The 24,304-nt window shown below is 36.1% G+C and overlaps 1 protein-coding gene across 3 annotated transcripts in view; it reads left to right on the top strand.

The window, feature by feature from the left end:
• Nucleotides 1-24,299, top strand: part of CYTH3 (cytohesin 3) — a 49,636-nt gene extending 25,337 nt beyond the window's left edge. For 2 of the 3 annotated variants that reach the window (XM_030483897.1, XM_030483898.1), the window contains exons 2-13: nt 1,723-1,805; nt 2,366-2,430; nt 2,851-2,917; nt 7,168-7,286; nt 11,005-11,085; nt 13,130-13,242; nt 14,645-14,793; nt 15,578-15,689; nt 23,017-23,093; nt 23,175-23,246; nt 23,366-23,520; nt 24,143-24,295. In XM_030483897.1, coding sequence (XP_030339757.1) covers nt 1,723-1,805; nt 2,366-2,430; nt 2,851-2,917; nt 7,168-7,286; nt 11,005-11,085; nt 13,130-13,242; nt 14,645-14,793; nt 15,578-15,689; nt 23,017-23,093; nt 23,175-23,246; nt 23,366-23,520; nt 24,143-24,215 — 1,166 coding nt within the window. In that variant the 3' untranslated portion in view covers nt 24,216-24,295. Of the gene's footprint in view, nt 1-1,688; nt 1,806-2,365; nt 2,431-2,850; nt 2,918-7,167; nt 7,287-11,004; nt 11,086-13,129; nt 13,243-14,644; nt 14,794-15,577; nt 15,690-23,016; nt 23,094-23,174; nt 23,247-23,365; nt 23,521-24,142 lie in introns of those variants that run through there. The other variant, XM_030483896.1, reaches the window with a different exon arrangement.
• Nucleotides 24,300-24,304: the final 5 nt, after the last annotated feature.

Below are 24,304 nucleotides of genomic sequence, written 5' to 3' on the forward strand. Positions count from 1 at the left end.
GTATGTACATAGTGTTCATATACTCATAAAATCTTCTGAGTTTTGGAGGTTTAAAATCTTAGAGTATACACATAGACAAAGATGTGTTGTAGGCACGTGTATTTATAAAGTTTGATGTGAAAAGAATCTTATCAGTATTTGCATGCAAAGAATTTTTAGGAGTGGGTGGATTTCTGATGAGATGAAGAGAAAAAGGAGGTAAACATATTGAAACCTGGTATTCGTTCAACAGAAGACTTTTATTTCCTAAACTGGAAGTAATTTAATCATGTTTGTATCTGGAGTAGTTAAATGAGATCATTTGCCGTAATTACTTCATGTCTAACAAGGTCTGTTGCCATTTGGATTTTATGTTATGATTTGAATCCTGAAAGGAAAGGAGCTTAAACAGTGAAAATAACCAATATATTTCATTATTAACATTTGAACAGAGACTGTGTTTCAAATGTGGCTTTAAAAATCTCCTATCAAGCCAAACCTTTGCTTGTGATCCTGTTGCTACAGTCTGTGACATGTATATGACACAAACAGCTTTAGCATCCCAAATGACTTTTTCTGTTGTGTGTTGCTGTTGGGACAGAGCTATTTAGATATCTTAATAATTATTTTTGTCATTCCATCTTACTGAGGTATAAGGAGAAGCTGTTCTATAATTAAGTAGCTATTTCCAAGAAAAGTGGGTAGCATTAAAACTGCTGTTATAGGATCATTGCAAAGGAGGTGAATATTTGTGGTTGATATCTACTGCTGTACAAGTGAGGAGGAATAATCTCTGTCCAAAGAAATTTCTTGTTAGGGAAAATCTAATTGGTCAAAAAAAGCAGAGGTTTTGTGTAAATAACTTTTCACGTTTGCTGGTTGTCAGGCAGAGCCTACAGGATAAAGGGCTGATGCTAGAGTGAATGATGGCCATAGGGGTGTACAGAAATGTGTTTGCATCTTCAGTAGCAATAAATTTTTATCAACAGGATAACATTTGTTTTAGCACAGCCAAGGAGAGACCTAAAATGGACTTAAATACTTCAGACTCACTTAAACTTGTGTTTTCTGTATAACATCATTTGTGAAGCACTGTGTTAAATAATTGATTCTGACTGTGTATTTACTTGTATATTCTACTGGTGGAAAGGATTTACTGTTAAGAATGTTAGTAGTATTGTACTTACCTGCATCTCTGCCCTTCAAAGCAAGCAAATGAAGGGGTACTGCTAAAATTATGATGTTGTCTGAAGTCAGCACCAGGATACCCCTCTTGTATAGAGCTTTGGCTATTCGTTGGCTTTTTTCCATGAAAGTTAATCATGTCTTTTGAATCATAATTAATTTACATGAATTTTGGTTTGTTATAGAGATAATTGGAATGAATCAGACTTGAATTTAAGGTGCAGAGCCAAATCTTCCCACAGTTTCCTTTGTATCACTTTAAAGATAGAGTCTGTCCATAGTCATTCATTCAATTACCTTACTTACGATTTTATAAAGTAGAGTTCCAATAAATTAGGGTTGTTGGTGTGGGGTTTTTTTTTCTGGTTTGGGAATTTTTGTTTGTTTGTGCTTTTCCCCCTCCATCCAACCTGAAAATGATCACAGTTCACAAAAAACCAAAACCCATATGCCCTGATGTTTCATGTAAACTTACTTTTCTTAGTCAGGTTTATTCAGTTTTCTGTGATGACGTATGTTTGCAAATGCTAAAAGACTCTACATTTTGCTCTATTCCAGTGCCTGATGACCTCTCCATAGAAGAAAGAGAAGAGCTTTTAAATATTCGTCGCAGGAAAAAAGAACTGATTGATGATATTGAGGTAATTGATTTATCCGTAAAGATCCTTAGAAGATGGCTTCAGTAGATTAACTTACAGTAAACTGCATACCTAGGTATGAATTCCACATAATGATTTTAAAAGCATATAAATGGCTTAAGCTAAATACTACTAATGTATAGGATTTACGCATCATTTGTGTGCTTTTGAAAAAGATAACTTTTGTGTTTAATGTAGTATGTGCATATGTATACAATTGATTTGTGTAATCAAGAACTCATTAAACAGCAGATTTGCATACAGGGTAGAAGCGAGTGAGAAATCTGGGTAAAGAAGTCTTATACTGAAATTGATAATGGCAGTTTGGTCTCGATGCTCTGACATGAGCACACACTGGGAGTTCAGATCCATGTTTAACAGTCAAATCAGTTGTGCTAAAATCTCTAAGCTAAATATCTAAGGAAGCCACAAAATTCGTTACTTTTCTTCAGGTGACTAGCAATTATTAGAAAATAAAACCTAATCGGTCATATTAATGTATGATAGATGATTTCAAAGAGTGTCTTAATGTAGGTTAACATTGTTCTTCCTTCTTTTGGCAGAGATTAAAATTTGAAATTGCTGAGGTTATGACAGAAATTGATAATCTGACTAGTGTAGAAGAAAGGTAAGTAATGGTAACATGGACATGATTCAGTAAAACCTTCAACAGGTCTTCCTGGAATAGCAAATGAAAATAGCTTTATCACACTGGAAAAACATTAGATCATCTTTATTCAGTCTGCTACAAAGTCTCTAAAGCCTGACTTTATTCAGGTGTGCCATTCATTTGGATAGAGAATATGTTGGATAGAACATAAAATATTTTAGACTGTTTGATTGATAATCATACAGTTCTCTGAAGTTGCAATCATTTGAAGGAATTGAAAATAGCAACATAATTTTCTGCTTTATAAAAAGTGAATGGCTCCATTTTGTAATACAAAATACAAAGTAGCCAAAATACAAATTCAGATAAGCTCACCCAAAAGTTGTTGTTTTTGTAAGAGCAACTGATAACTGCTTATTTTTTCTTCTTCATGTGTAGCAAAACTACACAAAGAAATAAACAAATAGCCATGGGAAGGAAGAAATTCAACATGGACCCTAAGAAGGTAGAGAATGTTTGGTTTGGGTTTGGTTTTGTTTGTTGTGTGATTTTGTGGAGGTTTTTTGTTTTGTTTTGGTGGGGTTTTTTGGTGGTTTTGGTTTTGAGGTTTGGGGTTTTTTTTTCACTTTTCAGGAATCAAGTTCCTCCTTGTAATATGATCTATAATAAATAGAGTTTTCTTGAGAAAACATTTCTGATAATGTAGGTTCATAGGCCTTATTTGTATATCCTATAACACATTGAGCAGAGGGTTAAATTAGAAGCAGTCATCTAGTCATTTGCCAGTTGTGTGCTTTTTTTCAGTTAAGCAAACCTTTTTTTGGTAATGGAGACTATTTATCAACAATCAAATATTCCAGGTATTGATTGAGCTGACTTGCAGAAAGATTACTTGCACCTGATAGAGGTGTTCTATGTTGATATGTCAGATATCATTCTAAAGATACTTTGATGTTTGGCTATTAGTGAGGCCACACATTTTATTTTTTTTATGCCCTCTTCTTTTTTCTTCCAAAATACCTTTCACATGTTTTTTAATCTGTTCTCATACAGGCTTTTATATTTGCATATCTAAATTCTGTTTGTGGAAAAGGCACATATGAATACCTCTGTTTCTATAAATATATAGGTGTACCTATATGACTTGTACAAACACCTGCAGGTAGAAATTTGGTTACCAGTTTCAAGAAGTCTGCTGTGCATTTAGCCAAGAAGTAGTTCATTTCTCCGGAGTACCTCTACTTTTCATAAATAATTGTTAATTTTCTGGAAAATTCAGGGACATTCTCTTAGAGACCCCTCCTGATAGTTTTAAAAGAGATGCTTTGACATACTTGACCTTTAGCCTTCTCTTTACTTTTCATTTTACATTTTCCTTGTTTTGTTTTACTGCCTTCTGTTGTTTGTGGTTAAGATTCCATTTCGAATTTGTGAAGAGTCTTCTTGGAGGTCTTCTTGGAAATTGTTTAGCATTTGTTTTTCTGTGTTAGTTCTTGACATGTTTTCTTCCAAATTGTAATTGAATTCAGTCGTATTTTGGTGGCTTTTCTGCAATGTTCTGTACAGCTATGGCTACTATTCTTCAGGCTGTTTTCAATTTACCAGAAACACTCAAGTACTTTGAGATATAAAACTGTTTCTGAAGCTACTGACCATGTCTTGTATTTTTCTTTTCCATTTGGTGACTGTCTAACTCCTTTTCTGTTAAGGGCAGAATACCCCCAAATATCCTTATAGTTTGCTGTTGTCCTGCAGCTCTTTCATGTCCTAGAAGTTTGTGGCAAAGTCACAGGATGATGTCAGATGCTTTCATTCCATTGTTAACTATTTTTGTTACTGTGCTTGCTGGGTGAAATTATTTCTATAAATAGATGCTGTGGCCACATTACTACTATAGCATAATTTAAATGTGGTAGACTTACAGTAGTAATTTCTTAATAATGTCTGTGAATCAGTGGTGGCCTGCAGTAGCTGGCTGCTCTAAAGCTAGATCATCTTGTTTGCAACTGCTACTTTAAATTACAGACAGCTAAAGTGTAGGTCCTTGTAGTGTTGCGAGAATTAACTTAGGGTCATTGAGAAAAAGGTGGTTTTCATTCATAAATGGGAGGGAAGATGCTCTCCAGAGTTAGGAATGTGAAAGAACTGGGGTAATATGTGCACTGAATCCCCCAAGTTCTCTTCTTTAAAACCAAATAACAGAGGTCTAATGTTTTCATATTAGCAGGAACATAGTGAGGTAATTTTCTTTTACCACTTTTATTTGAAGACCTTTAAATGTTCTAGTGTGCATGTAGAGAAATTACCTCTGTCCCATCCACCCTGAAAATCCTCATTCAGAATCACTGTGTTTAATGCAGTTATGTGGTGTAATATCACATACATTGCTGTTTGGATTTGGTTAGCTAGTGCAGGAAGGGCTGTAATGATAAAGTTTGTAAAACATTTCAAGAATCCCTGCACATAAAGCTGTGCTTGAAATTCGCAGCAGTGGAAGTCAGTACTTCCTGCACTGGGCCCAGAAACTGGAACCTCTATGACAAAAGCAGGGTTTAAATAACTGCAAAACTTGTAATTAAGTTACTGTAAAAGCTATAAAATTCAAAGCAGATTTTATTGCACTGAGTTAAAAAAATCAATGTAATATTTGTGGTGAATGTTGAATATTTCTGTAGCCATGAGTTTGTGTGGGGAGATCAAACTAGTACAGCTGTCTTCAGTCTCCTGTTAGTCTACAGAAAGAAAATTTGCATCAAGACGAAAGATAGTGTAGGAGTTGATGGGGGTTTGGCTGGCCTATTTTACCATTTATTCCAGACGCTGGAGTTGTTGTCCCAGACAAATTCCTTTCCCTGTCTATTTGACTTCTGGTTCTTTAACATCTTAAGAATTAAAAAAAAAAAAAAAAAAAATCCAGAAAAAGGAAAATTATGTTGATTTTTTTTTTTGTAGTATGTTAAAGTGCTTCTGTGCAAAGAATTTTTATTTTCCATGCTTCTAGTCATGTCCATTATGTTTTTCAGTAACTTTTACAACTTTTTAAAACTACTTTAGTCAGTCTAAGCATGAATAACATGATCCAGGTGTTAAAAAACGGAATCTGCAACTTCTATTTCTGGTATTTCTTAAGGAAGATTCTCTGTTGGTGACAGAGCTGAGAGCTTTATGAATAACTTGGTATGGGAAAAACATTATGTTTCATAGTCAAATGATTTTTCTGTACAAATATTTAGTTATCAAATAAGCTTTGAAGGGGTCATTTTTGAGGCAAGCTCGGCTATTTCTGCTTCAAGATAAAATGGATATATTCTTTCCAACAAAGCCATGTCTGTTCTGAAATGACTTTTCAAAATATTAAGTTGTCAGAGTACTGGCCTGTCACTGAAATTAAGTTTGCAGATGGTGATAAAATTGTTTTGAGAAAATTGCATTCCAGTTTTGCCCCCCCACCCCCTTAAAAGCTTCGAGCCTTGTAACATCACAGTTCATTTTCTTTGTTAAATTAGGTCAGAAAATTGACTTTATTTTCTCAGGCAGGTAATAATTCCATTATAAAAAACCAGAATCAACCAAACAGAAGGATAATTACTTTTTAGAATGTTACTGCAGGGGTCTTCTATGCTATATCAAAAAATAAAGGGAGTTTTCCCAGTTGTAATGAGGTAAAGAAGTATATTCAATTTGCAGAAATTGAGAAACTTCTCGTATTTCTGAAATTATGAAATATTCTAGTAGAAAATATTTGGAATAATTTGTTCAGCTCTTCTGTACGTATTTGGAATCCAAGGCATTAAGGTTACTTAGAGTTGCTGTTTCTACTTTTCACGAGCGTGCCATTAATAGTTTTAAGAAGCCCACAGGAATAGCTTTGTTAGGGCGTGTGGTGGGGAAGAAAAGAGCACTATCTCTTTATGACCTGCAGAGTGTTGGAATAACATCCCTTCCATCCTTTACGTAATCTTTATGTAACTTTTAGTCTCCTTTCTTGACCACTTTGCAGAAAGTTCTCTGGGCATCCCTAGAATGTGCCAGTTATAGGGCCAGTAATTTATGGAGGCATAGGCGTCCAGGGGCTTGATCAAGTACCAAGTGAGGGACAGGGTAAGACTCTCCTCCTGGCTTTGGTAGAAGCTCCATGGTAGAAGCTTGACTGGTTTGTGAATAGTCTAACTCAAGTCCTTTGTGAGTAGTTTAGTTCCACCACAACCAGAAGTCACTGACAATCCCAGTGTCAGCATAAACTCTTTTAAACCAGTTTCAGTATCTTCAGCCGCAATTGCTACTGCAAGTAGTGGCTTGATGTATTGGGTTGCAGTTTGTAGATTATAACAGATGCTTTGTTTTGTGTCATGGTGGTAATTAGGTTATTCCTACATATCTCTTTATTACATGATTTTAAAGATTATGTATTTGCAGACGTTTATGCAATATTGTGAACAGGCGAACTCATACAATAACTCCGAAGAGCAACATGGAATCATTATTCAATTAGTGTTTGATATTTCTATTGTTGAGGGATTCAAACTGCCACCTAGTACTTCTAGCCTTTTTAAAATGAGTACTTACCTAACTGCTTAACTGAAAAACATTTACCATTCATTAAAAAAAAAAGTCTGTAGGCTAATGTAATTCTTAATGTGCTATATATATATGTCTGTGTCAGTATATTAATACCGAATGTTCTGAGTGGTATTTACACAAATGCTTGTGGAAGAAAACGTAACATTCCTTTTCCTCTGGAATTGCTCTTCCTAGGGAATACAGTTTCTGATAGAAAATGACCTCCTGCAGAACACTGCAGAAGACATTGCACAGTTCCTTTATAAAGGAGAAGGATTAAATAAAACGGTAATTGGAGATTACCTCGGTGAAAGGTAAAATAAAAATATTGAAACTTTTGGTTTTGAGTTTACAAAGCATACTTGCAGGTTTTGGTAGTTATCTTCCCCTTCACAGACTGCATGAGAGCGCTACACTACTACTCTGCGATCTATAAAAGCTACTGGGGGAAGTAAAACTACTATGGTATTCTGACAGGGTTTTTTCTGTTAGGTTGTTCTTTTTAAATGGGTACATTGTGGAATGATACTGAATTCATCATAACTTACTATTTTGAGAAAATACTCTTAAATTTGGCTATAGTGCAGAATTTAATACCATAAGCTTTTGGAATGTCTGAGAGTTGTATTGCAACAGTTCTGGTAACTCTTGATGCTGTGCCCACACAAGGAGTGATTTACAATCACTAATAATTGGATGGCAAAGAAATTACTTACTAAAATGGGTAGTTCCTGGGACAATAGTTATATGCAGGTTTTAGTGTTGTCATCTTCTCATCTTCTGTGCACACAGACTTTCCATTAGTAAGGAGGCATCGCAAATGGCAGCTGCACCATATCTTTATCAATCCTAGTACAAATAAACATGCAACATGCATATTTATGCACACTATTGCAAAACACAATCAAAATGCAAATTACTCCCATTGCTGTGCAACCCAGGAATTGATTTCGAAAAAGGCAGCAGAAAGAGACAGAAGAGTGGGTTGCAGTATATGTATCTACATGCTTGCACATGTTCCAGTTCAGATACCAGTTCCGGAGGTTTAAAAGTTGACTCATTTGGGATATAGTCCTGTAGTAATGTGTTCTGGCAGATCCCTTTTGAGGCATTCATAATCTGTTAACAGCATCAACAGCTTAGCTTGTGCTCAGCAATTTCCTCCTGACTTTAATAGTGTCAATGAAAGTTTTTACTGTAATATGTAGGTTTTGAAAATAGATCTTGGCTATGAAGTTTCTGTATTGTATGTGTAGACATTTCAACAATTTTTATACAACATCATTATGTTGTTTCTCTTGAATATTTGGACTATCAGTATTATAAAATCACTTATATGTCAATGTCCATAATCACAAAACTGTAACAAAGCTTGTATAAAGGAGTCTGTTCTTTTTTGAGAGCTGCATTCTATCTTGGTATTGTCTTCTGAAATACTTCTAATTTTTCTAGCCTTATTCCCAGAACCCCTGTACCAAGCAGAAAGGTTTTACCAATATGTCCAAGCCCACTGGAGTCATCAGTGATATTTTTGTGACTATTCGTGGGTTCATGTTGAAAATTAAAAAATGTATTGCTCGTTCTTCTGCATCCCTGGCAGGGATGCTGCCAGGCAGTACTGTGGTCTAATCTGAAAATACAATATTTCTTAATATTGAGTATGTATACAGATAAATGTGCAGTTCAGTTATATCTTCTGGATTTTTCAAGGCTTAAATAGAGAGAAATGTAGTGGATTTGGTCAGGAAATTTTGTATAAATCAGCTGGATAATAAAATTAACATACTGCTGCTATTTTGCCACAAGGCAGAAGCAGCCTATCCATTTTAAGGAACAGTTAAAGTAAAATTTAAAATTGTTTTTTGCTTTAAAATGAGCTTTTATTCAATCTATCCAGTCACTCTAATTGTTTTGGGTTTGCTTTTTTTTTTTTTTCATATTTCTTCTTTGCTGTGAAGGGTGTAATATTAATATAGTAATGGGAAAGCAAATGGTATTTCTGTCTATTCTTCACTTACATGAATTAGTAAGGGGGGCTGGAGCTGAAGAAATGACAGTCTGATTTTCAGGAATGTGTATAGAAATTTCAAGGTAGTCAGGTCTAGACTGGGGATTCGGTTCATGATACTCCTTTGAACTGCAATGTTAATTTCCTAGAATCCTAGTAATTTTTATTCATGTTCCTCTGAAAAGAATGTAATAGGCCTTTAGGTCCAGGGATAAAATAAATACCCTGGAATAAAACAAAATGTGACAATTGAGGTGGTCTTAAGCTGCTCGTTTTGCTTTTGTGACTACCTCAGAAACAGGCTATTAAGTGATTTATGCTATACAAATGGCAGTGCATATTATAGATTAATTTTGCTGAGTTATTTTCTATTTTTTATCAAGGCATTTGGAGTCTGAGGATATTCTCTTTTACTTTGTCATTCCCTCTCGGGGGCCCATCATGAATGATTTCTGCATTCTAGCTAAATATAGCAGAAGACAACACCAGGATAGTCAACAGAATGAAATTTGTTGAACATTCTGCCATAAAGAGATATATTTTAAATTACTGACTTGTATAGTGTGATAGCACTCAGCAACCTGAAAAAAAGTGAATGGCAAAATGGAATGGGATAGTACCTAAAAATGTAAAATAAATAAGGCATTAATTACATCCTATAAAAGATCAATGAGTTCTTTGTATGTTTGTAAGTCTTCATTTATTCTTTTTAAGTGGCTTCCTAGACCTTTCATGATATTTGGCTTGTGTCTTTGGAGCTGTACCCAGCACAAGTATCACTATTAATCTAGTCTACGTTAAAACCTAGAAGAGCAAAAATTAGAGTATTAGGGTAATATTTGTTCTGAATTACTGCAGCTTTCCGTACACATAAGCAAAATCAATATTTGGCTTAAAGTAACAAAGTACCACTGTTGAATAGTCTCTCTCATTATACTGTTATAACATTTTACTGCACTGAAAAGTAGCGAAGTAAAGTTGAACTGCATCTGATGAGAATTGCCTCATTTTGCTTGATAGAGGTGATGTGTTTTTCTGTGTACAAGATGCAGACATATCAATGAATGAATAATTTGTGTTAAGGTACTTATTTGTGAGTGTTACCAGGCAGTCTGACTATGCAGTTAGAAATGCAACACAAGTTCTGGTGGGTGCACACCTTTCTATTTTTGGGTGGAGGCTGATAGGCAGCATTCTGTCTTAGTGATGTATTTAAAGCACACCCAGAGGATTATAAACCTTTATGCTTCTGGCATATGAACTGAGTGATGGGGTACGCTAAATTCTGTCTGCATCCAAATAGTTTTGGGTTCGTTAATGTTTAATATTACTTTTGCATTTAAACATCTTTGTATAAAAGCATAATTTGGCTCATGATTTACATAGCAATATAAAAGCTAGGTGAGAAGAAGCCCGTTCAAAACCTATTCTGATTCTAATAAACTTTCATTGTCACAATTTTTGAGAATGGAGTAAGAATATAGTACGTACTAAGTAGTTCTTTTAAAAAGCTGTTCTTTTTCTTAGGTACAGTCAGTACCTAAAGTACTCATCTTTGTACATAAATTAATATATTGCTTTAATGTTTTGTGTTCTTAGAGGAAGAAACAGGATAGTTTGTTTTTCTGTGTGTTGAACGGCTAAAGAAATTAATCTTGCATTAACTGCTAGTTTAAGAGTTCATGACACAATTTATGCAAAAGACATTTTACTGGATAAATTTATTTGGCGTCATCCCATATCAAGGCAGGTGCAGTAATAATAAATGGGAAGCGGGAAAGGCCAGGCCATTTTGAGTCATTTAAATAAGCAGTGCTAAAATCAGTTCAAGTGTACTGGCTCTTGCTAACCTACCAGCAAAAATGGACATAACACCTCTCAAATTTGTAAACTATTTCTGATGACTTGATTTGGTCAGTATGATTATTTATTTCCTTGCTTATTCTTGGAAGCAAATAGAGATAACTAAGAATTCTTTAAAGTTCAGAATTGTAATCGTCTATTTGCATTTTTGTCTTTCATAGAGATGAATTTAATATTAAAGTTCTTCAGGCTTTTGTTGAACTCCATGAGTTCGCTGATCTCAATCTTGTACAAGCCTTAAGGTAAGTAAATTCTTTCTTTTGGCCTGAGCTTTCTTTCCTGAACTGCACGTTTGTATGAGTCACTGTGTTGATTTATTCATCAGAAAGTTGACCTACAGCTTGGCACAATTATACACATTACTGTGGAAGTTAGCAGAGACAGCTCTTTTTTAACCTTTCCAATTGCTTGTGTGTGTGCTGCCTTTTAAGGTGAAAACTTTTTAATTATTTCAGTCAAATACAAACAATTAAACAAACACAAACAAGTAACTCTTTGGTGTGCCTGCCGTATGTGGACATTTGAGGATCTGCTTCATATCTTAGCACTGAGATAGGTAAAAACTAAACTCCTAACCCAAATAAATAAATAATTTTCTTTGCTGCCCTCTTCTTTCTCCTTTCCTTCCACCTCAACTTGTTCCTTTGGGTGGGGAAGGGGTGAAATTCTGCTGACCATGAACATAATCAGTGATTATGTTCAATTTCAAAGAGGTAAACTTTGAACCAAGTTATTTCTACTTCCCTCAGAGTTTCCCACTTGTCATGTGTAATATTTAAGTATACTTTTTTCCCTTGCCAAGTGAACAGTTTACTTGACTTCTCTGGGATGCTAGCATGCAGTGACCTTGTGAAGTCCCTTCTTGTCTTAGTGGAAATCCATGATAGATCTAACAAATTAAGTTGATTTAGATAGTTCTGCCAATTTCATTGTCACTAGTGACTCCATCCTGACACAAGATAAATTGAAATGTCCATGTGATCTTTGTCTCTGGTGCAGTGTCTTGTGGTGGAATCAGAACAGCTTTGCTATGGTTGAGTGATGTGGTGATGGTAACTCGAGCTGCCTAAGGCTTGAGCTAAGGAAGCCTTTTCTCTGTCTGCTGAAGCTTTTCTGGGAGGCTTCATATTTCTATCTCTTTTTCCCAGTTTAATGTTAGGTTTGACTTTATTCTTCTTAGCAGCTGCTACTATTAAATGTTTGTATTTTGGTAGCTTACAAAATTCGTGATCTGGGTTGGAACCTTGCACGAGGTGAGTAAAAGACAGTATATAGAGATGACAAACTAAAGATGGCGTGTGACACTTTAATGTCCTAAAATGAAAACTGATGAAGACAGGAATAAGTGGTTACTATATTGGCACCCAGTGTACAGGGAATATCGAGAACTTGTTTTGCATGGCAGAGCATGTAACTTTGCTGGTTTAGATTCTATTTTAATTCGGATAATTCTTTCGCTAAGAAATTAAAAAATGTTAAATTCATTGGAGCTTTTTAGCGCCACAGTGTGCGGAAAGTAAATTTATGAAGACTTCTGTCCTGTATGCATTCCAGTGTACCTGTATGTAGAGGTAGTAAGTTATGAAAGTAAAAACTGTATTCCAGTTCATGCTACTAAACAGGAGCACAGATCTCCTGTGTATATTACAAAATTACTGAGACAATATCATGAATCTTTCTTTTTAAGATCTAGGTCTGATTCTTGCAGGGTGAACTTACACTAGACAGCACCTCTCTAAGCACTAGGGTTTTTCATGTTACTATTTTTAAAATGTTCTTGATGAGTTCAAGTTAAGATGTTAAGTGCTTTTTATATTCCTTGCTTCTCTTCCCTATCAGAAGTATTTTATGTAATGTGTCTTTTTACATTGTAAGTAAAGTCTAGCTGAGTGTGTATTGCTTTTAGTAGCCAGGAAACACAGGAAGGATTGATCTGATTGTTTCCCCATAACAGTCTTACAGCAAAAATGGGATGCATACAGAAAATTGTTTACTAGTCTGGAAGAAAGAGTCTCAGAATATGAACTGCTATATTATCTTGCCTGATAGCATGCAGTGTTGCTGGCTGAATTACTGGGCTAGCCATCTGTGCATGTTGCTTTATAATAGCTCCTGACTTGTGTGTTGAGGGATTGAGAACGTGTTTCTAGGACATTTTATATAGACATTGCAGTTTGGTTGTTTTGGGGGTTGGGGTTTTTTTTTCGTTAGTTTCTGATTATTGGTCATATATGCTGAGTATATAAATATTGGAATGAGTCTAAAGACTATTCTTCCCTTCTGTAGGCAGTTTCTGTGGAGCTTCAGACTCCCAGGAGAGGCTCAAAAAATTGATCGTATGATGGAAGCTTTTGCTTCACGCTATTGCCTTTGTAACCCAGGAGTCTTCCAGTCTACAGGTTAGTCAGAGGAAATAACAGGAGTTCTTAAGTGTGTGTATATGCATTTTATTTTATTTTTTAATCATATATGTTCTGCTACATCTGATGCAAGGAGACGATGTCTAGTTTGGAAGTTCAGGATAAAATGTGCGAAGTGAGAAATTTCTGAGAATTGAGAAAATGCAACTGTCTAATCCTACGTTTTGTTTCCAGGAGGTGCAAGCTTATGGCCAGAAAGCATTTCCATTTATAAAACTTCAACATTAATATATATCTAAGTCAATTAAAGTATGAAACATACTTTAGAAACATCACCAAAGGTTTCGACTAGGAATTGGAAAAGCAAGTTTCTCAGGCGCTTAAAGGCAGAAGGGACCAATAGTTTGGGTAGTCTTGTCTGTCAGTTATAAGGACTTTACACCTCATTAACTCTCTATAAAGTCCCCCTATATGTGGCTATAATATATTATCTAGAAAATCATCAATTTTTGTTATGAGGACCAAATCCTCTCTCTTTAGCAGTCTGCTCAGCAATAATTTATCTCAGTTAGAAATGCACCTCAGTCTTCCATTGAATTACTTGGTTTAGAATTAATCAAATCATAAAAGCTAACAGAACTTTGAAATACTGCACAGAACGCCCTAGCATTCTGGCATTGTTGGTCTGTTTAGTTATATACTATCATAGCTTGCTGTTGATCACTTAGTTTGAGGAACATACAGGCTAGGAAAGGGTTGACGTAAAGCAGGTCTGCAACAGCTACGGAGGAAAATAAATATTGAAAACAAAGTGCTGAAGTTGCAAACACACTTTTCCTCTCTGTAGCAGAGAGGTTTCCATCCTGCTTTTTCTTAAACAGGATCTTGTACTTGAATTCTGGGAGAATTTACTATAATCATAACTGTGTCAAGAGGCATGATAAGATCTCCTTTGTCATCTTGCATGCAAGAAATTGAGTCAGTGTCATTTTCAGCCTGTTTAAATATAGTTCAATGATTATTTTGAAAAGACTGTTCTTTGGAGAAAGCTTTGTAAGTAATTTTAGTAGGAGTCCGATTGACCAAGATATACCAGTATGATTTGGGCAAAATCTGTGTGCAGCAAATGTTTTGCACAACAACACTTAAGTGTTTTGAGTGAAATGTTAATTTAGGGTGATAGCAATGATTTCAGAGAATTAATTTTTTTTTTAATTCTCTTGTACTGTTTTACTGGCTTTTACTTTGAATGGTTCCATATTTTTCTTCTTTTTAGGCTTACTTCAACAGTTTAAAGAAAGATTTGAAACTTTGCTTTCATGTGTAGTGTTCAGGAGTTTTTGACTACCCGTTTCTTTATCAGTCAGAATGAGCTATATATTCATTTTACAGGTTTGCGCCACAACACGTAGAAAGATAACCTGTTCAAATCTTATTTCAGATACATGCTATGTGCTTTCATTTGCGATCATTATGTTGAATACCAGTCTGCACAACCACAATGTAAGAGATAAACCAACAGTAGAGAGGTTTATTTCTATGAATCGTGGAATTAATGAAGGTGGAGACCTTCCAGAAGAATTACTACGGGTAAGTTTGACTGGGTAAGACAAGACATAGTTTTGTGTTTTTAATAGGAAACTTAGAAGCAAGTGAGAAAATTCTCAGGCAAATTTGCCAAGGGAGAGTAAAAAGAACATTTTCTAGCATGCATAACCACTTGAGTAGCTGAAAGAAGCATTTTATGATATTCCGAGCTGCTTTGAGCTAGTTCTCCCTATATTCAGTCTTTTGTTGAAGAGAGGAGATTCCAGAGAAAACATTGTATATCTCTCAGTAGTTTGCTGATGGCAAAATTCTTGTGGAATTGGCTTTGGGGGCGGGGGTGTGTGTGTGTGTGTGTGTATTTCTGGGTAAGTCAGAAAAAGCTGGAAAAAAATAGTAAAAATCATTGTTTCATCATTGCCTCCCCATGTGTCTTGTGGAGCTTCCTCCTGTCCCTTGAGATTTTAAGTAAAAATACTTATTTCTCTAAGGTAATCTAAACCATTTTCTGAAAACCCAGATTCATTTGGCAAAACTCGTACTAAATGAGAGCTGAAGCTGAAGCCTCTGAAATACCGAATGCTGAAGTTAAATTGCAAGGAGTGCTTATAAAATCTGTAAAAAGAGACACTTGTTTATAGATGGAGTAATTTAAGATCAAAGTTAATCAAAGTAGTAAACAGAGATTGAGAAGGGATGGTCCAGAATTTTATGGATACTATTTACTATGCTTTTTATAGAGTCTGAGAAGCAGTAAGATGTCCTGGTTGCATTTGCTGTTAGACATTAATGAGGTCTTTTTCCTCTTCTTTTTTTTTTATTCTTCTAGAATTTATATGAAAGTATTAAGAATGAGCCATTTAAAATTCCAGAGGATGATGGAAATGATCTAACACATACGTTTTTCAATCCAGATAGAGAAGGTTGGCTGCTGAAACTAGGTTAGTTATAAGGGCAGTTTCGCTGCGATGTGTTTGTTCGTTGTTCGAATGTTTGCTGCTTCTGTGTCTATCTGCTTTCTTGTGAAGGTAATAGGATTAACTTTGTAATTTGTATTTAAAAATGGATGAACCAAAATAAGTAACTCCTTTGCATCTGAAAGTTGTTACTTCTTATTTTACATATCCAAATTGATTTTGTTTCAAACTTCGGGGTTTTATTTCTGATACACGAGACATAAAACTCAGTGACAAAAGGGAAACGCTATATGGTGTTTACCACATGGTGTGACTGATAAATAACAACTAAGTCTCCATAAGGTCATTTCAGAAAACTCTGTGGTATTTCAACTCAGTTTTCTGTGTACAAAAAAGGATTTCTCTTCAAACAGTTATTTTTGTATGTCTTTATTTTTCCATATTATTTGTGAGTTTCTCTTGGTTTGGTTTTGGCTATGATTTTTTAATGAGTGGTTTAAATGTGCCTTCTTGTTTTCCTTATGGCCTATGACCTATCACCTTTCTGTTCTGTGACTGGCTGTCTCTGCTTATTCTGCATTAGGAGGTACGTATCTGATTGCTTTCCAGTCCCCTCCTTTTCAGTTGCTCATTCTTTTATTTTCCTCCTCCTTCCTCCTGTTTTCTGTTTTCTTTTCTTCTTTTTTGGTTTTTTCCTTTTTTTTTTTTTTTTTTTTTTTTTTTTTAAATCAAATTTATTGTAGCATTTTACTTTTTCACTCAGTGTCACTAACAGTGTCATCAGTGGTACTCTGACCGGCATGTCAGTGTCTGGCTCACATGCGAGTGTGTTCTGCAAAAGAAGAAAGTGCTTACGTGTAGAGGAGAAAAATAAAGATGACTATTCTTGTTCTTTTGTTCAATGAAGAACATAACCAGGGAAGAATGATTTCTACTGAGAGAAAACAACATCTTACTCTTGTAATGAAGTTCCAGGGTGATTTTGTTTCTTGTATATCAATTAGATTATTGAAAGATTGATTACATTTGAACTATGCATTTATAAAAACTGTTCTTTTTCCTGTTTATTTTCCTTTGTGAATACTTAATAGAATCTTGAATGAGCACCAAATTTAGGGTTGTGGAAACCTCTGATAATTTGCAGTTTCCTGGCACTGCAAGATGCCCTTGTTTACAGACTGTTTTAGAGTTTATGGGATTCACTTTCTCACTTGGGCTTACAAAATTTTTTTCCTTTATGAAGGAGACTGAACTTTTATTTTCACATTTGTTTTTCAATGAAATAAAACTCATTTTATAAAAACACCAGTACACACTCCAGTAGAGCCAGTTGTTGGCCATTTTAATGTCTGACTGCTTGTTAAAGTAGAAGGAACTTCGCGCTTGGAGAATGGTGACTAAAGTGTGAAAAGGGATGTGTGCTGTGTGGTGCATGTGGGGGTGAGTATGGTGAAAGTAGAGCCTGGTTAAAACCATGGGTCCACTCAATCGATTGCACCTGAAAATTGGTGTTCATGCTAGTGCTGGAAGGAAATAGATGTAAAAAGGAAGCATTTGGAATTCATCCACATGCTCTCTGATGTCTTATTTTGACCTCTGCTCTACAGATGTTATAGAGCTCTTTGTCTTTCAAACTACAAAAAAGCAAACCTCTTGCTTTTTGATATGTGTTGGCTCAGCTGGCACAATTTCAAAGATGACTTTGCAGATTTTCTCCATTTTGTAGCACGAGGTAATAGCTATCTCAACAGCAAAGGCTTTCAAAATTATGTAGATAATGTGCTTTCTGAAGAAGAGGTTGTGTATAAGCCCATGCTGTGCATGTTTCTATTGCCAGTGCCCTTTCATATACACATACTGAGAGTGCAGGCAGGAGTGTGAGTGTGTGTAGAGGAGTGACAGTTTCGGAAGAAACTGTCAATGAAAGATCTAATAAAGATCAATAAGAGATCTAATGAAAAATAGAGGAACAAAGAAATTGAAGAAAAAAGTGACTGTAAGTCAGTGAGAGCTGCCTGCTACTTCTGCACAATCCATCTCTGGCTCTGGCACAGAGTCAATAAAACCAGCTTTTTATGAGGTAGATGAGACGGTGTACAGAAAAACCAATAGTAAAAGCGTGTGTGAAAGGGAAGGGTGTGGCACATAACACTCCCAGGACATGAGGGTTATTTGAATAAAGAAATTAAACATGTCCAGAAGCCTCTGGTGAATCAGCCTGTAAATGCGTGAGGCTGCGCTTCCGTGAAAGACTGCATTTTTTTCAGCCCACGCAGGCTGGGACAGACAAATACATTTTACTAGTTTAGTTGCATTGACCAGAAATAAACCTGGCAATCTTTCTTTTTTCTTTTTCATTTTCTTTCTTTCTGTTCTTTTTCTTTCTTCTTCTGTTCTTTTTTTTCTCATCCTGTTCTTTCCTTTCTTTCTTCTTCTGTTCTTTCTTTTCTTTCTTTCCCTTGAGTTTCCTATTTGCTAGGATGCTTAAACTGTATGTTGAGAGTGCTGTCTCAATCCACATTGTTTGCATTTTTACAGTCCTCTCTGTTGGGAAACACTTCTTGTGAAATGGGCAGGGTTTCCTTCAGTTCTGGAAGATGCTGATATGAAAAGTTTCAGTATTGTTGCAATGCAAAGGAGACTCTATTGCTGTGTGAGAGTTTAAGTGCTCAGCTGTTATAATACTTAAGAGTTGAAATAGAAAATTTATATAAAATTACAAATATTACTAAGACAACTTGGAAACCTTGAGTATATTATGACAGTACTTTGTATTTGGTATTTCTTATAGTCAACTCATTCCATTTATCTATTTGTGACCCTCTGCTTAGTATTCCAGCTCCCCATATTGATTATCCTCTGAGCAGGAGATGGATATCATGGAACTTCCATGTACTATAAAATTCATCTGTCCTGAAGACCACCCTAGCTCTCCAGGCTGGCACTGGGTTTTAGAAAGCTGAGAAATGCTTTTGAAGAGTTTGCTACTCTGAATTGTTCAGAGGTAACTTTGTCTAAGTCCTGCCTAAACGTGGCAGCCAGACAGCAATTCTGGTTTTATGTATGTAGACTCAGCTGGTGCCTTTATGTAGACCTCTTCATCATGGTAAAGCTAAATTATCATTTGGTTCTATATCGTCTGAAGCATGATGTAATGAAAATGAATGCTACAAGTAAAATACTGAAAGCTGCTAAGTGCTCATGAATCCTTGCTTAGAGCAGCTTGAAACATCATGAGCTTTTAGATTTTTCTGCATCATAATATTAGTGGTGTTGGTACCATGAAGTTTTCTGCCATCCACTTAAGGTATTTTGAAGCTGTAGTCTGTGCTCTGTCCCAGTGTCCAAGTTAGTCATTTTGCACAGGGAGGCATTTCCTTGCCTAAAACTGCTTCTCCTGGCAAATAGCTTGGTTTACGTAATATTTTCATCTAGTTCGAGGGAAACTATGACATTATTTCACCAAACTGGAGAGGAGATGATTCGAGCCAGACACATGATCGCGTTATTTTCTTCTGCCAGTCAGGCAATTACTGAGAACTTGGAGGTTGTCCAAGAGCTTTGTATCTGGGCCCGTCCCACCACTGATGGGCCTTGAGAGGATGCCCTCTCTCTTCCCTAATAAGGGGTGAGAGAATAGCGGTGGTTGATCAGGAAACTCGTGCCTTCCGGTACCTGCCTGGTTCTCATAGTAACTGATGCTCTTCCAGGTTGAGGCAGTTAATGATGTGGTTGAGGGAAACTTCTTTTTCAAAGAAACCCAAGCTTTGATGCAATCACCTGTATAACTGTACAGTATATGAGCCCATTCTGCCTAGTGGTATCAACTTGAGAAACATTCTTGATGAGAATAAAAAAAAGTCTTGATGTGTGCATCTCTCTCTTTCCCCTCTAAAACGTTATATAAAGGTACTGAAGATTTGGGTAGAATTTTCTAACTTCAGACACGTTGCTGCCTTTAGTCTTAAGACCATTTTTAATGTTTAAATATGTGTTTCCTGAGTTATTGTCAGTTGTTTTTCCCTTTAGTTGTAGGTTTCTTTTACCTTTGTTCTCTAGTTTGTACTTTGCCCAGAGTTGGGGGGAAAAAAAAATCCCGTGTTGGGTTATGTAGGTGAAGAGAGTTTCTGTTCCTCTTTCTGTACCTCATGCCTTGTTGTGACCTTTTCTTGTAGTTTCCTTAGATTTCCACCTAAGATATAATGCTTCTTTATTTTATTGAGAAGTCTTTTCATTTTAATTAATCTTTCAGAAGTACATCACTTATCTCTCCATTTCTGTCAATGTTTATGGATTCATACTCTGATTTTCTTGATCCTCTTCTGCTAACTTAATTCTTTTCAGTTTTAATCTTTAAAAGGCTAGAAGCTGGAATAAGATATGAAATATGGTACTAAACCCTTTGTTGTTGTTTTGTGAGCCTACAGCAATCTTGGCCAAGGAAAAGAATGGGTTTTTTTATCACGAGTTCTTACCCATTAATCTTGCATCAAGGCCACAAAGCCTTATCAACCAGCTTCTTGGGTTTCTGCCCATTATAAAGGCATAGTAAATGCTTGTTATATGGTGACCCCTGCAAACTTGGTGAGTACAGATTAGATTGCCTTTCAAGCTTTATTAGCATTTCTGTGCTGTTGACAGCTGCAGCAAAGCAGTGGGGTGGGGACACAGACTTGTATGTGAGAATAGTTTCTTATCCTGTCAAAAAGTCCTGCCTTGCTGCTTTTTTTCTGGAAGAGTAACTGAGAGTTTGGTGGAGCAGGGACTTAAGGTCTATTTCCGCAACTCATGTGATTGTTGTAACCCAATGAGCTACTTCCTGGCTCTTTTAGGGAGAAGGGAGCAGTAAGAGGGATGTCTTTGGTAATATCTGATCTTCTTTCTGCCTTCAACATCAATACTACCTTGGAGCTGGGAAATGTTTCATGCCAAAAGCTTCATCAAAGCTGCAGCATGATTTTACAAAAGGTTTCAGGTTTGAGAAATACGGCTTTTCCCAAGGGGCAGGGGGATGTTGTCGGGAAAAACTTCAGCAAACTCAACTGTCATTTACTACTTGGCATTTCATATTGTTCTAGGAGGTGTATGTTTCAAGTCCATTGTTCCTGCCTTAAATTATAAGGAGGTCATCTTTTTAACTATATGGTTATTACCTGCTTATTTTTTTATTGTGTTTTGACATGGGACAAGTTTATGGGGAGAACCTTTGTTCAGTTTAAGCTGCCTCTGTGATAGTTACCTATTTGCCTGTTTGTTTCATCTTTTCTCCTGCTGAATTGTTTTTCTACAAGAGCTGGGCAAGCCATGACATTTGATGCAAGCTTATGTTGCCTGTTAGCCTGATGGGTTTGTTCCCTAAAAATGTTAAACAGTGTTAACCTTAGAGAGCAGAACGTGACTTAAAAGTCCTGGCAATGAACATTGGGTTGTGTGAAAAGATGTCATGTTATTGTGATAGCAAGGACTGCCCTGGCAGTCACCTTGACTCAGCTGCTGCTTATTCATTGATCTGGAAGTGAGTCAAGCTAAAGTAAAGTGCTTCCTGATACTTGAACCAGCTCTCAGTCAAGGTGATGGGAATTTTTCTAGTGACTTACATGCCAGTTTGAATGTTTCTACAGTGCTTTATTTAACGATCTGTTACAGTGGTAGCACTGAAATGCCGCCAGTTCTTCCCTCACTGTCTCCACTTCACTCAACCATTCATTCTGTCACGGCCTCTGCATCTTGCACTATTTTGCCTTCTCTTACTTCACCGCACCTGCTTGCAGATTAAATTTTTCTTAAAATACGTGTGTGTGTGTGTATGTAGTAGAAACATAAAAGTTTATTGAGTATGTTGAACATTGCAGTGTGTTAACACTGGGTAATTGTGTAGGTCATGAAACCAAGCAAAAGGAAGATAAAATGTGCAACATACTTGGTCTGCAATGTGAACATGTAGTACACTGGTATCAAGCAATTTCATGAGATTCCTAAAATTGTTTCTTTAATATTATTTGCATTCTGTACTAAGAAAAATCCCAGCTATCTCAAGTAGAACAAAAAGATTAAAAAATTATGCTTATGTCTTAGATTTAGTTATATGATTTGGATTAAGTTGGGGGGGGTTGTGTGTATTAATGGTACTCCTTTATGTGTGGTATTCAACAGTAAGATCAACTGTTTTGAAATGTTGGATTAATGAGATTAAATCACTGCTGAATGGATGATGCACAGGTGGTGACATAATCCTGAAGTCAGATAACTATGGTGGAACTAAGCCTGGATATTAAGAACACGTGAATGCTTTATCTGCAGTTATGTTCCTTGGAAATTAGTTTGAAAAATAATGTACTTGTGGAATGCTAGACGTGTTCTGAAGTAGCCAATGGCAGAAAACCAGCTGAAAGCTCCAAGGCAGTAATGTGTGTTTCTAAAAGGAACTGTTCCTTACAATGTGACATTAGCGGGTGTAAGAAAGAGGAGCTCTATGGTCATTGTTTCTAACCTGTTAATGCAGGAAAAATTTGCATTTTTGGAGCAGTAGCTATTTCTTCTGTCAGGTGAACTCAGTGATATATTAACTCATAAGGAGAACATGTTTTTAAAATACGACAGGTGACTAAAAATGGTACATTTTGGCATAGGATTTGTTCTTTATTCATGGCACGTCATATTTGTTCTGCTAATAATGTTTATAAGCATCTTCTGCACTTGGTGTTAAATTTGAACGTAGAGATAGTTTCTTAACCACATGTATGCTCCCGAGTGAAAAGAAGGTGATAAAACGCCCTCGATTTTACTGGTGGGACCTTTTCCTTGTACAAGATGTGCTGTGGAGAGGGCTGGCCCTGTTGCTGGAAACCAGTTACTGGTTTTGCAACCACATGGTTACACAACTGATCCCGGAGCAAGCGTGCAAGTGGTGTGTTTAGCTGCCTTCCGGGTTAAACCAGATACTGGTGATTGGCCTCCCTTTGCTGTAGCAGCACTGACTGCGTTTCTGAGGGCTCTACAGTATTAATGTTTTTGATGCAGTAAACATGTGATGGTATGGACAGAGGGAGCGGGTCTGACTGCTGAACTGTTGCATTCATCTTTGTAAGAGAGGAGATGTTTGCAACTTTAGAGCATCCAGCTTTTGTGGCTGGTCAGCAACACCATAGTTAATGCTGCCTTAGGCATTTGATCTTAGCATGAGAGTTAGAGTAACATGTTCCTCTAACCTCAGCTCATCTGTGCCTGATCCATTTAGGATGAAGTAATTAAGCCATATTTTGAAAACCAAGCAAAACTAAATCGCTGTCTTACCCATTGTTGAAGCCTTGACGGTGACACAGATTTAATTCAGCCATACTTTTGATTGTAGGGGGAAGAGTAAAAACGTGGAAACGGAGATGGTTTATTCTGACTGATAATTGCCTGTATTACTTTGAATACACAACAGTGAGTATATATTACAGTGAATTTTGTTTGTAGTCAAGATATTTAAGTGGCTAATAACATGATATTTTCCTAATTTTTTAGGACAAAGAACCAAGAGGAATTATTCCATTAGAAAATCTTAGCATAAGAGAAGTTGAAGACCCTAGAAAACCAGTGAGATATTTTATTTTCGTTTTTTTAAGAAGTAAACCATATAGAACTTAGTGTTAAATTAAGATGTTTGTCAGTTTTGTTTTGTTTTTTAAATTGATTTCTTCATTTCTACCCTCCAGAACTGCTTTGAGCTCTACAACCCCAGTCATAAAGGTCAAGTAATTAAAGCATGTAAAACTGAAGCTGATGGTAGAGTGGTGGAAGGCAACCATGTAGTGTATAGAATATCTGCTCCCACCCCAGAGGAAAAGGAAGAGTGGATTAAATCTATCAAGTGAGTTTAAAGTCTTAAATGTCTTTCAGAAATGAAGTGTAAGTTCTTTTTGGAGTAAGATACTAAGAGAATTTGTATTCTAACTTGTTTGAAGAATTCTGCTGTGGCAATATCCTCAAGGACTAAAGAAAAACTATGTGGGGTTGACGGATCAAGAAACAAGTGTCCTATTACTGACTGGTCCTCAGGAAATAGTGCTGCTAACTCAGACGAGAAAAATATGGATTTATAATTTTTTAAGCAACTATAAGTGTCTTGTGTCTTTAACCTTAACTTTATTAGATTCTTACTTCACCAAATAATTAACTTCAGTGATATCTATCTTAAGCATGTTCACAGTGCAGCTGTAAACTTTCACAACTTGACTTTATCTGGAAGGTTTGTAAAGCAGACCCACACCTAAAGAGACAAGAAATAGTTAAGATGAAGGTGCAAACTCTTAACAAAGGACAGCTGAGTAACATCTTTTTCTAAAGAAATATTTGTGATGCTTAGAATTCAGTGGTCTATTATCTTATTAAGAGTGTGGAGTCATGCACAGGGAAGAGAGAGCAAAATAGGTTTAGTTTTTAAAAACAGGCATCTGTTAACCAAACTGATGATTCCTTTTTTTCTCTTCTAGAGCAAGTATCAGTAGGGATCCCTTTTATGATATGCTGGCAACAAGGAAACGAAGAATTGCAAATAAGAAATAGAACATGATCAGCAACTTTTATACCTGCCTCAACCTATAAATGAGCATACAGTTGAATGATAATGTAAAAATTGGACAAACTAAATGAAG

Source organism: Strigops habroptila, chromosome 4, assembly GCF_004027225.2.
Source record: "Strigops habroptila isolate Jane chromosome 4, bStrHab1.2.pri, whole genome shotgun sequence".
Taxonomy (NCBI): Eukaryota; Metazoa; Chordata; class Aves; order Psittaciformes; family Psittacidae; genus Strigops; species Strigops habroptila.